General features: G+C 43.9%; 1 protein-coding gene across 8 annotated transcripts in view; it reads left to right on the top strand.

Annotated features, from left to right (window-relative positions):
• The window catches only part of nf1a (neurofibromin 1a), a 301,749-nt gene that overhangs the window by 47,260 nt on the left and 241,759 nt on the right, over window positions 1-12,730 (top strand). For all 8 annotated transcript variants that reach the window (XM_085964799.1, XM_085964798.1, XM_085964806.1 and 5 more), the window contains exon 4: window positions 3,947-4,137. In XM_085964799.1, coding sequence (XP_085820925.1) covers window positions 3,947-4,137 — 191 coding nt within the window. The remainder of the gene's footprint in view (window positions 1-3,946; window positions 4,138-12,730) is intronic.

The following is a 12,730-nucleotide window of genomic DNA, read 5'->3' as shown; positions in this document are numbered from 1 at the left end:
CCTCATCTCAGTCTTAAATGGTCTGCTCCTTATCCCAAGACTATGCCCCTGAGTTCTGGACACTCCAGCCAAGGTAAACAACCTCTCGGCATCTACCCTGTCAATCCCCTTCAGAATCTTGTATGTTTCAATGAGATCACCTCTCATTCTTCTAAACTCCAGCGAGTATCGGCCCATTCTGCACAATCTCTCCTCATAGGACAGCCCTCTCATCCCAGGAATCAATCTAGTGAACCTTCGTTGCACCGTCTCCAAGGCACATCTATCCTTTCCTTATAAAGGAGACCAAAACTGTGCACAGTACTCCAGGTGTGGTCTCACCAAGGCCCTGTAAAATTGTAGCAAGACTTCCTTATGCTTATACTTCAACCCCATTGCAATAAAGGCCAACATGCCATTTGCCTTCCTTATTGCTTACTGTACCTGCATCCTAGCTTTGTGTTTCTTGCACAAGGACACTCAAATCTCTCTGAACACCAACATTTAAAAGTTTCTCTCCATTTATAAAATATTCTGTTTTTCTATTCTTCCTACCAAAGTGAATAACCTCACATTTCCCTACATTATACTCCATCTGCCACCTTGCTGCCCACTCACTTAGTCTATCTATATCCCTTTGCAGACTGTGTTCTCACAGCTTACTGTCCCACCTAGCTTTGTATCGTCAACAAACTTGGATACATTACACTTGGTCCCTTCATCTAAGTCATTATTATAGATTGTAAATAGCTGAGGCCCCAGCGCTGATCCTTGCGGCACCCCACTAGTCACAGCCTGCCAATCTGAAAAAGACCTGTTTATCCTTACTGTTTTCTGTCGTTAACCTATCCTCTATCCATGCTACTATATTACCCCCAACCCCATGAGCCCTTCTCTTGGGTAATAACCTTTTATGTGACACCTTTTCGAAATCCAAATATACTACATCCATTGGTTCCCCTTTTATCTACCCCCGTCAGTTACATCCTCAAAAAACTCTAAATAAATGTGTCAAAAACAATTTCCCTTTCATAAAACCATGTTGACTCTGCCTAATCATATGATTTTGTAAGTGCCCTGATACCACTTCCTTAACAATAGATTCCAGCATTTTCCAGATGACTAGCTTGTAGTTCCCTGTTTTCTCTCTTCCCTCCTTTCTTGAATAGCGGGGTTACATTTGCTACCTTCCAATCTGCTGGGACTGTTCTAGAATCGAGGGAATTTTGGAAGATCAAAACTAATACTTCCACTACCTCTGCAGTCACCTCTTTTAAAACCGTAGGATGTAGGCCATCAGGTCCAAGGGATTTGTTGGCTTTTAGTCGCATTAGTTTTTCTAGTGCTTTTTCTCTACTTTTATTAATTGCGTTAAGTTCCTCACCCTCATTAGACCCTTGGTTCCCCACCATTTTTGGTATGCTTTTTGTGTCTTCTACTGTGAAGACATATAAAATATTTGTTTAACATTTCTGCCATTTCCTTATTCCCCATAATAATTTCTCCTGTCTGTCTCAGCCTCTAAGGGACCAACGTTTACTTTTGCTACTCTCTTCCTTTTTACATACTTGTAGAAGCTCTTACAATCTGCTTTTATATTTCTTAGTAGTTTTCTCTCATTCTATTTTTTTCCCTTATCAATTTTTTTGGTAATCCTTTGCTGGTTTCTAAAACTTTCCCAATCCTCAGGTTTACTACTCTTTTTTTCGCAACTTTATAAACTTCTTCTTTCACTCTATTGCTATCCTTAACTTCTTTAGTTAGCCACGGATGGACCACTTTTCCCTTGGAGTTATTGTTTCTCAATGGAATGTATTTTTGTTGAGAATTATGAAATTTCTTTAAATGCTAGCCACTGCTTATCGACCGCCATACCTTTTAATCTATTTTTCCAATCTACCTTAGTGAACTCGCCCCTCATACCTATGTAATTGGTTTTATTTAAGATTAAGACTCTAGTTTCGGACTTAGGCAAGTCATTCTCAAACTTAATGGGGCAGAAATTCTGTGCCCTACGGGTGTGTACGCGCTGTGTACTCACCCGTAGGGCCAACGGAAATGCTGGCTTTAGGCATGCACTGTGCATGCGCTGGAAACCGGCATTTCCGATCTGTCAAGAAAGCTCTTGACAGATCCTCTGGCTGCGCGGGAGAAGGGCCTCTGCGGGCGGAGAGTTCCAGTTTTTGGAGACCCTCCGTCCGCAGAAAACACGAACAATTCTTGCGCCTGGTAAAAGCTGGCGTAAGGCCTGCTTTACCAGGATAAGAGTGAAAAAAGTAAAGAAAAACATTTTTCCACTGATTTTATCATTTAAAAATACTTTAAAGAAAGGTAAGTTTATTTTTAGCCCTGTTAAAAACTTTTTTTTTCAAAAAAACCTTTTGTTTAAAATACTTAATTTATGTAATTTAAAGTCATTTTAAAAATGTGATTTAAAAAAAAAAAAAAAACAATTTAAATTTTACTATGTTTTGGGGCTGGTTTCCATTCATATATTTGACAGGTCTTCCTGTCAAATGTGTGAAGGGAGATTCCCTTCTCTGGCTCCCCATGGCCCACATGATCCCAGGGATGCTGCGAACCGCCTGCGCCTGTGGGATACGTGGGCCCTGCGCACCGGCAGTTTGGAGAGGCCCAGCAATGGAACTCTGTGCCTCCCGGGAGCCCTCCGGTTTAGGCGCAGATTTTTCCAGATCGTAGCCCTCTGCCCGCGGGAGGCCTGCGAACGGAATTTCTGGGCCAATGTGAAATTCTATCATATTATGATCACTCTGCCCCAGAGGATCCTTTACTATGAGATTGCTAATTAACTCTTTCTCATTACACAATACAAGATCTAAAATAGCCTGTTCCCTGGTTGGTTCCATGACGTATTGTTCTAGGAAACTGTCCTGAATGCATTCCATGAACTCGTCCTGCAGACTATCTTTGCCAATTTGATTTGTCCAGTCTATATGAAGATTATAATTCTCCACGATTATTGCATTACCTTTGTTACAAGCTCCTACTATTTCTTGACTAATATTCTGTCTAATGGTGTAGCTACTGTTAAGGGACATATATACTACTCCCACCAGTGTTTTCTGCCCCTTGTTATTCCTTATCTCCACCCGTTCTCTAGCCATACAAATCACAGTGCTCGTCTTCTGCAGTCTGGGCCCTCCTCTGGCGCTTTCTTTCTTCCTTAATCCTTCCACCTTGCTCCCCACCTTTAAAGGCCTTTTCACAACCTACCTTCAAAAACTATTTAGGACTGATGAGAAATTTCTTCACTTAAAGGACTGCGAATCTTTGGAATGCTCTATCCCAGAGGGCTGTGGATGCTCAGTCGTTGAGTATATTCAAGACTAAGATCGATAGAATTTTGGACACGAGGGGAACCAAGAGACATGGGAATAGTGCGGGAAGGTGGAGCTGAGTTAGAAGATCGGCCATCATTTTTCTGAATGATAGAGCAGGTTCGAAGGGCTGAATGGCGTACTCCTGCTCCTATTTCTTGTGTTCTTATGTTCTTGTGTACTGCTACAGCCATGCCTTCGGTCACCTCCCCCATTTCTTCTACTGATCGGCATCTGCTTAGCCTCTTGCTTTCTAACTTTGGGCCATTTACTTAAAAGCAATGATATTAAAGTTCAAATAACAACGAAAAATGCTGGAAACACTCAGCAGGCCAGGCAGCATCCTTGGAGAAACAGAGTCAACTTTTCGGGTCTGTGACCCTTTGTTAGAACTGAAACGTTAACTCTGTTTCTCTCGCCACGGATGCTGCCTGGCCTGCTGAGTGTTTCCAGCATTTTCTGTTACTTCAGATTTCCAGCATCGCAGTATTTTGCGATGATAAAGTTCAGTTGGTTTCCCCCCAGAACTGAATACAGTACCGCGTTTGTTGTTCTGAGCGTATTTATAGCGTATACAATTTGTTGTATTGCTGCACCTGTAACCTTTAACCTCCTGTTGGTTTTGGTAGCAGCCCAAGGATACGATGCGGCTCGATGAGACGATGCTCGTGAAGCAGCTACTGCCAGAAATCTGCCAATTCATCCATATGTCCCGCGAAGGAAACCAGCTGGTAGCACAGCTCCGCAACTCTGCGTCTGGGGTTCTCTTCTCCCTGAGCTGCAATAACTTCAATGCTGTCTTCAGCCGAGTCTCCACCAGGTCAGTGTGATCTCCTTGGCTTCAGGTCCTAGTGACGAATGTAGAAGAAATGCTCTTAAATGATAAGATACGTGCAGTTAATTCCTGATGAGCAAATGATCTGTGTGACAGCTAAACGTACCATTAATTACTTTTATATTGAATGAAATCAGTTCAGAATGCTTACTGATGCTGTGATTGTCGCTAGTTTAAACCTGGGATACTGGTCAGATAATTGACTTCAAAAATGTTCCTGTTGGTGGTGTGATTAAATGTTTAAGTGTAAACATGATTTGAAGCTTTTTAAAACTCTTGATGGCTTGGTTTTTAAAAAATTAATTCATGGGATGTGGATGTCGCCGGCAAGTCCAGCATTTATTGCCCATCCCTAATTGCCTTTGAGAAGGTGGTGGTGAGCCACCACCTTGTATACAACTGAGTGGCTCGGCCACTTCAGAGGGCAGTTAAGAGTCAACCACGTTGCTATGGTCTGGAGTCGCATAGGCCAGATCGGTTAAGGACGGCAGATTTCCTTCCCTGAAGGTCATTAGTGAACCAGATAGGTTTTTACAACAATCCGGTAGTTTTGTGGTCACCATTTCTGATAATTAACTTTTTATTCCAGATTTATTTTAATTGAATTTAAATTCCCCAGCTGCCGTGTCTCCGGATCATTAGCCCAGGCCTCTGGATTTCTAGTCCAGTAACATAACCACTATGCTACCGTACTCGGTAAGGTAACACCTTGTGTGCTGAGCCATGGAGCAGAAAGATCTCCAGTATAGATTCCCGGATCTTTGTTGGGTTAGTTGATTTTCGATGGAGAGAGGTAGGGTTGCTATAATTTGCCTTGGTGTCCCTGGATTTGTGAGTGGCAAAATAGGTTGGGGTTCTTAGTACTGATTACTCTCCAATGATTCCTGGTGAGTGTGTTTAATTAAAAAAAAACAGTAGACAAAATTTAACAGCAGTAAAGTGAAAAGGTGTGCACTGGTATTTGTGAACCATGAAGTCTTTGTACTGTGCTTCATTTTGTACTACTTCTAGTAGCCTAGTGTCAGCTGTGGCTCAGTACAGGAAACTTTCTTTTATCCGGCACGGACGGGACCGACGTGGTGCCGGTTCATCAAAAATTCCGGATAACCGAACGCTATAGTGAAAGATACGGAGCTGAGAGCTCCATATAAAGCAACAAACCCTGTTGCTTAGCAACAGCTTCAGAACAATGGCCACAAGTTGCAAGCGTCTCTGTAGCTTAGCAACAGCTGCAGACACACCCTTGCACAGCAACAAATGGAGTAAAAAAAGTAATAAAAGTTACCTGAACCTACTCCTGAATATTGCCGGTTAACCGACATTTCTGGTTATTTAGGGGCTGGTTAATCGAAAGTTTCCTGTGATAGCACTCTTACCTCGGAGTCAGAAGGTGGTGGGTTTAGGTCCCTCTCAAGAGACTTGAGCACAAAAATCTGGGCTGACACTCCAGTGCAGTACTGAGGGAGTGCTGCACTGTCAGCAGTGCCGTCTTTCGGATGAGACATTAAACCACTGACACTCACAGGTGGACATAAAAAGATCCCATGGCACTTTTTCGAAGAAGAGCAGGGAAATTCTCCCTGATGACCTGATCAATATTTATTCCTCAACCAACATTACTAAAACCGATTAACCGGTCTTTATCATATTGGCGTTTGGGGGAGCTTGAAGTGTGCAAATCGTCTTCCGTCATTCCTACATTACAACAGTAATTACATTTCAAAAAGTACTTCATTGCTTGTAAAGTGCTTTGGGACATCCTGAGGTGCTGTATAATCGCAAATCTTTCTATAGCAGTGGACTGGCAATCTGGCGGTTGAATGTTCAAATCCCACCATGGCAAGTTGCAAAGTTGATTTTAATAAATCTGGCTAGCACCAGAAAATACAGGAAACTCTTTTTTTTTAATCCAGGACCGGCGTGGTGCCGGTTGATCAAAAAGTCCGGATTACAGAGACGTATACTTACTAAGGTACGAGAGCCCCGTACACGGCCACAGATCCAGGCGTCCCTGTTGCATGGCAACAGGTGCAGGAACCCTGGTTACATGGTGCAGATCCAGGCGTCCCTGTTGCATGGCAACAGGTGTAGGAACCCCGGTTACACGGCCACAGATCCAGGCGTCCTTGTTGCATGGCAACAGGTGCAGGAACCCCGGTTACACGGCCACAGATCCAGGAACCCCGGTTACTCGGCCGCTAATGAAGTAAAACTTAGCTGAACCTACTCCTGAATTTTGCCGGTTAAGAGAGATTGCCGGTTATTTAGGTGCCGGTAAAAAGAGTTTCCTATAACATGATTGCTGCAGGATTGTTGTTCATTAATGCCCTTCTGGGAGGGGAACCTGTCCCTCTGGGAGGGGAACCTGTCCCTCTGGGAGGGGAACCTGTCCTCCTTTACTGGGTGTGGCCTAAAAGTGACTTGTGGTTGACTTTCAATGTCCAAGCTTGCCAGTGTTGTCCACATCCCAAGAGAAAATGGGGGGGGGGGGGGGGGAAAAATCACTTGAATTAAAATTCCTGTCAGATAAATGACCTCACATTATTGCCTTAACACAGTGCAAGTATTGTTGCAAAGTTTATGGTTGTATTTTGATCATCTTAATCTTGACTTGTTAATGTTTAGCACAAACAAGTTACTTGGACAGTGGTCAGACAGGAAATACGACTTGGTGTAGTTTGTTCTACAAACAAAACATTTAATCTCAACAAAAATAATTATTTATCAAATTGCAGCCAGCAGGGGTTAGAATTTGATGGAAAAATAACTTTTTGGCCATAGAAACACTGAGTACCATGCCACCTCTCCATGCCAGGTCTGTAATATTCAAACAATCCAATATTGAAGTTTAAAGTGACCTGGATTTTGCGGTGGGTAATGACTGCGAACTGTCTCTGAAACTGACCGTAACTTCAGGACTTGGCGCATGCGCATCCAAACACAGAAATCCTGAAGTAGCGGCCAATCATTCCCTGCTCCGACACTAGCTACGCAGTGGAGCCCCCCCCCCCCCCCCCCCCCAAAAAAGCCGGCAATCAGTGGACCTAACGAAAACGTGAGCTGTTCTGCATTAAATCGCTGTTGAACACCCCATTAAAAGGTAAGCCTTGTTGGAATAGGTGTAACTGGGGTTTTAACAGCGTATTGACTGCGAAACAACCGTTCTGACCCTGAAAAATAATCTAATATTTGTGGAATGTCAAATGTCTCCATTATGCTAAATATTACTAGATTTCTTTGTTCACGATATTTCAGCTTCTACCTTAACCCCATGTGTATGTGTCAATCTTTATTTTGCTCTCTAACATTTTTAAAAAGTGTACTGAATCCGTGCTTTTGCTTTCCTGGTTTGCTGTCTGTGAATTCTTCAATGTGATTGGCTGCTTCGACAACTTGATGACATCACTGCTGCACTACACTAGGAATCCCCTTTTCATAGCGCTACAATCAATTACACGTCGAGAAATCTAAAGTTTTCGCCACAGAGACCTCAAGATCTCTGGGCAACTTTCTTCGCCGTCGCATCGCTACTGACTGCAAATTATGGGCCATGGTGTATATTTGGATTTTCCCCCTTTTGCCCAAGAATTATGCCTGTTAATGCTCAAGCAAAAAGTTAATCACTTCACGCATACAATCATTGGGTTTGTGAGTAGAGAAAGACTTTAAGTATATGGGGGGGCAGCTGAGACGTGTGTTATTTTACCAGTATGTTGGCAGGTTCACAAGTGATGTCATCCCTGGGCCTCGGATGTTCCAGGGATTATATACTGGAGGCTCCATCTTCGTCGTACTTCATACTGCCCCTTCATCACCCCATATTTCTTCATTCATCCTAAAATGACCTGGGAAACTTTGCCCGTTGGAAATTTTTCTCTGAGTAGACCCAGACCTTGAATAAGTCTAACCTCGAATACGTCTAATCACTTGGCCTCATCAGCCTCCTCACTTTGTATGATTCAGCCAGCCTTTAACCAGGGACTTTATCCATTCAGTGTTTATTTTTGACTACAACTATTTATGATCTCATCCTCATTCTTTTATTATTGGTACTAATCTTTTCCTCCGAAACACCTTCTATAAAGCATTCTCCACTAAAAACCGTCCATCAGCTACTGCAGTATGATTTAGTTTTTCGCTAGCTCCTTGAGGGGACATACTGTTGAAATAAAACTGTCATTTTTAATGAGAAAGCAATTTCAAGTTGTTTCTTGATTTAATTTAAACCTTTTTCAATTGAAAACTCTACACAAATATTCAAGAATACTTGGGGAAGCAGAGTGAAATCATCAATAGCTTGCTCATGAGGAGGGTGACTGTAACCTGCTTGTGACTTTTGTTCATAAGTTATCCTGTCAGCATGACTCATGGAGATGGTTATTTTTCACTTTACTGGACATAGCGCATCCACTACATTTTACTTATTGAATACTGCAGCTTCATAAACTTCAAAGTATGACATTGCCACTTCCCCCATTAACCCCTTTAGTGATGCCCTTGGTATGGCAGCGACTTTGTGCTGATGGCTTTCTACATGGGTTGTAGAGTTTCATTAGGATGGGCAGGTAATAATTAATTATAATCCGAGTTGGATGTGAAAATGCTGGCTATAAAATGCAGAATAAATTTGTACTGTTTTTCATTATGCACTGACAGTGATTCAGCAAATCTCTGGTATGTGCTTATTCTCCACGCTGCTACAATGCACCTTGGAAGTACAATTTTGAACTTATCACTGAATCTTGTGTGGTGTTTCACCTCCACAGCATTAAAACATAAGCTTAGAAATAACTGTGTTTCTTTCTCTCTCTATCTCTCTCTCTCTTTCTCTTGTACATGCGCTGGCTCTGTATATGTTGTATTCTCTCATGAAGACTTGAGGGTCTAACACTGATGGCTGCAAAAAAAAGTTATGATCTCTACCGGAGTCCAAAGCTGTGATTGTCCTTTCAGGCATCAGTGTAATCCTGACCATCCCTTTAGAAGAACACAAACATCACAAGCACTTGATGCAAATTCTGGATTAGGAGGTCATTCGTATCATTGTCAGGCTATTTCTTCTGATCCCATCTCTAACACCACTTGGGTAATTGAGCAAGTGAGATGAGTGCCTGGGTATTCTCCTTTTAATGTCCCTTCACTATCATAAATGGACATTACATAGGCACTTGAGCCCCGTGGAGTTTCTAGGCTCAGCTACAGATACAAGCTAGCCAGAGCCCTTGCTGTATTTATCCTACGCTTAGAGGTCTCTGGATACGGGACTGATGATCGAGAAGATTAAAGATACAACAGTGGGGGGGGGGGAATACTTGCATTTCGTGTTAATGAACACTGAGCCAGTGTCTCTGTTATGCATGAATTGCTGATGCTGACCTATTGTGCACCTTGTGAAATGAAGCTTATTTTGATGGCTATAAGTTTGCATTTTTTTTGGTGCCTGTGGAACCTACAAATAAAATCAGGATTGTTTTTCAGAGGATCAAGTAATTTGGCTCGCTGTAGGTCAGGAGTTACTGACTCATCCCGAGCTTTTTTTATTCGTTTGTGGGATCAGGGCGTCGCTGGCAATGCCAGCATTTATTGCCCATCCCTAGTTGCCCATGAGAAGGTGGTGGTGAGCCGCCGCCTTGAACCGCTGCAGTCCGTGTGGTGAAGGTGCTCCCACAGTGCTGTTAGGGAGGCAGTTCCAGGATTTTGACCCAGCGACGATGAAGGATCGGTGGTATACTTCTAAGTCAGGATGGTGTGTGACTTGGAAGGGAACGTGGAGGTGGTGGTGTTCCCATGCGCCTGCTGCCCTTATCCTTCTAGGTGGAAGAGGTCGCGGGTTTGGGAGGTGCTGCCGAAGAAGCCTTGGCGAGTTGCTGCAGTGCATCTTGTAGATGGTACATACTGCAGCCACGGTACGCCGGTGGTGGAGGGAGTGAATGTTTAAGGTGGTGGATGGGGTGCCAGTCAAGCGGGCTGCTTTGTCGTGGATGGTGTCGAGCTTCTTGAGTGTTGTTGGAGCTGCACTCCTCCAGGCAAGTGGAGAGTATTCCATCACACTCCTTACTTGTGCCTTGTAGATGGTGGAAAGGCTTTGGGGAGTCAGGAGGTGAGACACTCGCCACAGAATACCTAGCCTCTGACCTGCTCTTGTTGCCACAATATTTATGTGGCTGGTCCAGTTAAGTTTCTGGTTAATGGTTACCCCCCGAGGATGTTGATAGTGGGGGGATTCGGCGATGGTAATACCATTGAATGTCAAGGGGTGGTGGTTAGACACTCGCTTGTTGGAGATAGTCATTGCCTGGCACTTAAGTGGCAGGAAACATTCGCGCCACAGATCAGCCCAAGCCTGAACGTCGTCCAGGTCTTGTTGCATGCGGGCATGGACTGCTTCATTATCTGTGGAGCTGTGAATGGCGCTGAACACTGTGCAGTCATCAGCGAACATCCCCAATTCTGACCACCTGTTGGAGGGAAGGTCATTGATGAAGCAGCTGAAGATGGTTAGGCCTAGGACACTGCCCTGAGGAACTCCTGCTGCGATGTCCTGGGGCTGTGATGATTGACCTTCAGCCACCACAACCATCTTCCTTTGTGCTTGGTATGACTCCAGCCAGTGGAGCGTTTTCTCCCTGATTCCCATTGACTTCAGTTTTACTAGGGCTCCTTCATGCCAGAATCGGTCAAATACTGCCTTGATGTCAAGGGCAGTCACTCTCACCTCACCTCTGGAGTTCAGCTCCTTTGTCCATGTTTGGACCAAGGCTGTAATGAGGTCGGGAGCCGAGTGGTCTTGGCGGAACCCAAACTGGGCATCAGTGAGCAGGTTATTGGTAAGTAAGTGCCGCTTGATAGCGCCGTGGATGACACCTTCCATCACTTTGCTGATGATTGAGAGTAGACTGATGGGGTGGTAATTGGCTGGGTTGAATTTGTCCTGCTTTTTTGGAAAGGACATAACTGGGCAGTTTTCCACATTGTCAGATAGATGCCAGTGTTGTGGCTGTACTGGAACAGCTTCGCTAGACGCGCGACTAGTTCTGGAGCACAAGTCTTCAGCACGATAGCCGGGATGTTGTTGGAGCCCATAGCCTTTGCTGTATCCAGTGCACTCAGCTGAGAATTCACAGCAGAGAATTTCTGTTGTAGATTAACAGTTAATAACTTCAGACACAATTGTGTATTTGCTGTCTCTTCCTCCCTCTCCTGCCCGCCCCACCCCATGCACGCTCACGGTAGATTGAAACAGACTGTTTCCAATGGTCTAGAACAAGGGGATATTAGATGGGATTAAATGCAAGAGATTTAGGACAGAGAGCTGGAGAAACTTCTTTGACGCTGAGGGTTGCGGAGCTGTGGAATGCACTGCTGGAGTTGGTGACCATGAGAGACCATGTCAGCATTTAAGAATAGTTATAGGTGGCAGAAGGAAAGGGGAATAAAGGGATATGGGAACAGAGCAGGCACGTGGGATTAACACTGCTGCTTGTGGAGGAGAAACCCCAGTGCTGGTTGGGCTGAACAGGTTTCTGTGTTGTAATTTTGATGTAAAGGAGTTATGCAAGTTGTTTGTTCAAACTGAGATCTAGATTTGTGGTGAGGGGGTAAAGGATATGTATATGATGTCCCTGAAGAAAATATTTTGACTCCTGGCACACATTTGAGTTAATTTTTAAGATTGTGTAGCTGAGCTCCACAGAACTATTACATGGAGAGGGGTGGGAGCAGAGGGAGACCAAGAAAAGAGGAGAAATAGGGAAAATATTCTGCATGCATGCATTAGTGTACTTTTTTTTTAATGAGTCAAAAACTTTGGTGGCATTTCGGTTACTGACCAACCTTTCTGGAAACCATTTCATTTCATTTGATGGCAGTCATTTAAATGGTCCCCGTAGGTTCACTCCTAAGTCCTGGACATAGCGAGCTTGCTTGATTTCAGAGCTGAGTAATGCACTGGGTAAATCCTACATCCTTTCATGACGTCTGTCTCCAAGTTTGGCCAGGCTGCTGGCACTAACATTGCTGACCTCTTAACCTCCTATCTTCCTGTTTGACATATTTTAAGCCTTGTTGCAGCAGCTGTAGGATTCTTGGCATGTCACGAGCTTTGCTGGTCATAACACATTCCCACAAATGGTTAGAGGATCTGTTTAGTGTGTAATCTTAGTGTTTCATGGAGTGCACATCTCTAAACTGATTGATTTGTTTTGATGAGATGTGGCCATCTTTGAGAGGGCAGGGTCCGGTACAGCTGCTTTATTATTAATGAGTCACTTTTTTTGCAAAATGGTAATGACTGAGTACAGGAAACTTTGTGCTATCCGGCACCGAGCTGTTGCCGTCCCATCAAAACTGCCGGACAAACCAGCGCTAATATTGAAACATAGAAATTTTGAGCTCCGTATCTGGCAACAAACCCTGTTGCTTAGCAACAGCTTCTAAACACACAGACGTACCTTGCAAGCGTCTCTGTAACTTAGCAACAGCTTCAGCGAGACCTTGCAGAGCCTGACTGGTGGGGAAAAAAAAGCAACGAAAAGAAAAAAAACCTAACGAAACAGCTCCTGATTTTTGCCGGTGGCTC

The sequence above is a fragment of the Somniosus microcephalus genome, chromosome 22 (assembly GCF_052327205.1).
Source record: "Somniosus microcephalus isolate GS21.2 chromosome 22, FLI_Smic_1.0, whole genome shotgun sequence".
Taxonomy (NCBI): domain Eukaryota; kingdom Metazoa; phylum Chordata; class Chondrichthyes; order Squaliformes; family Somniosidae; genus Somniosus; species Somniosus microcephalus.
Note: the sequence above shows the minus strand (reverse complement) of the source record. Positions and strands in the feature narration are given on the sequence as shown.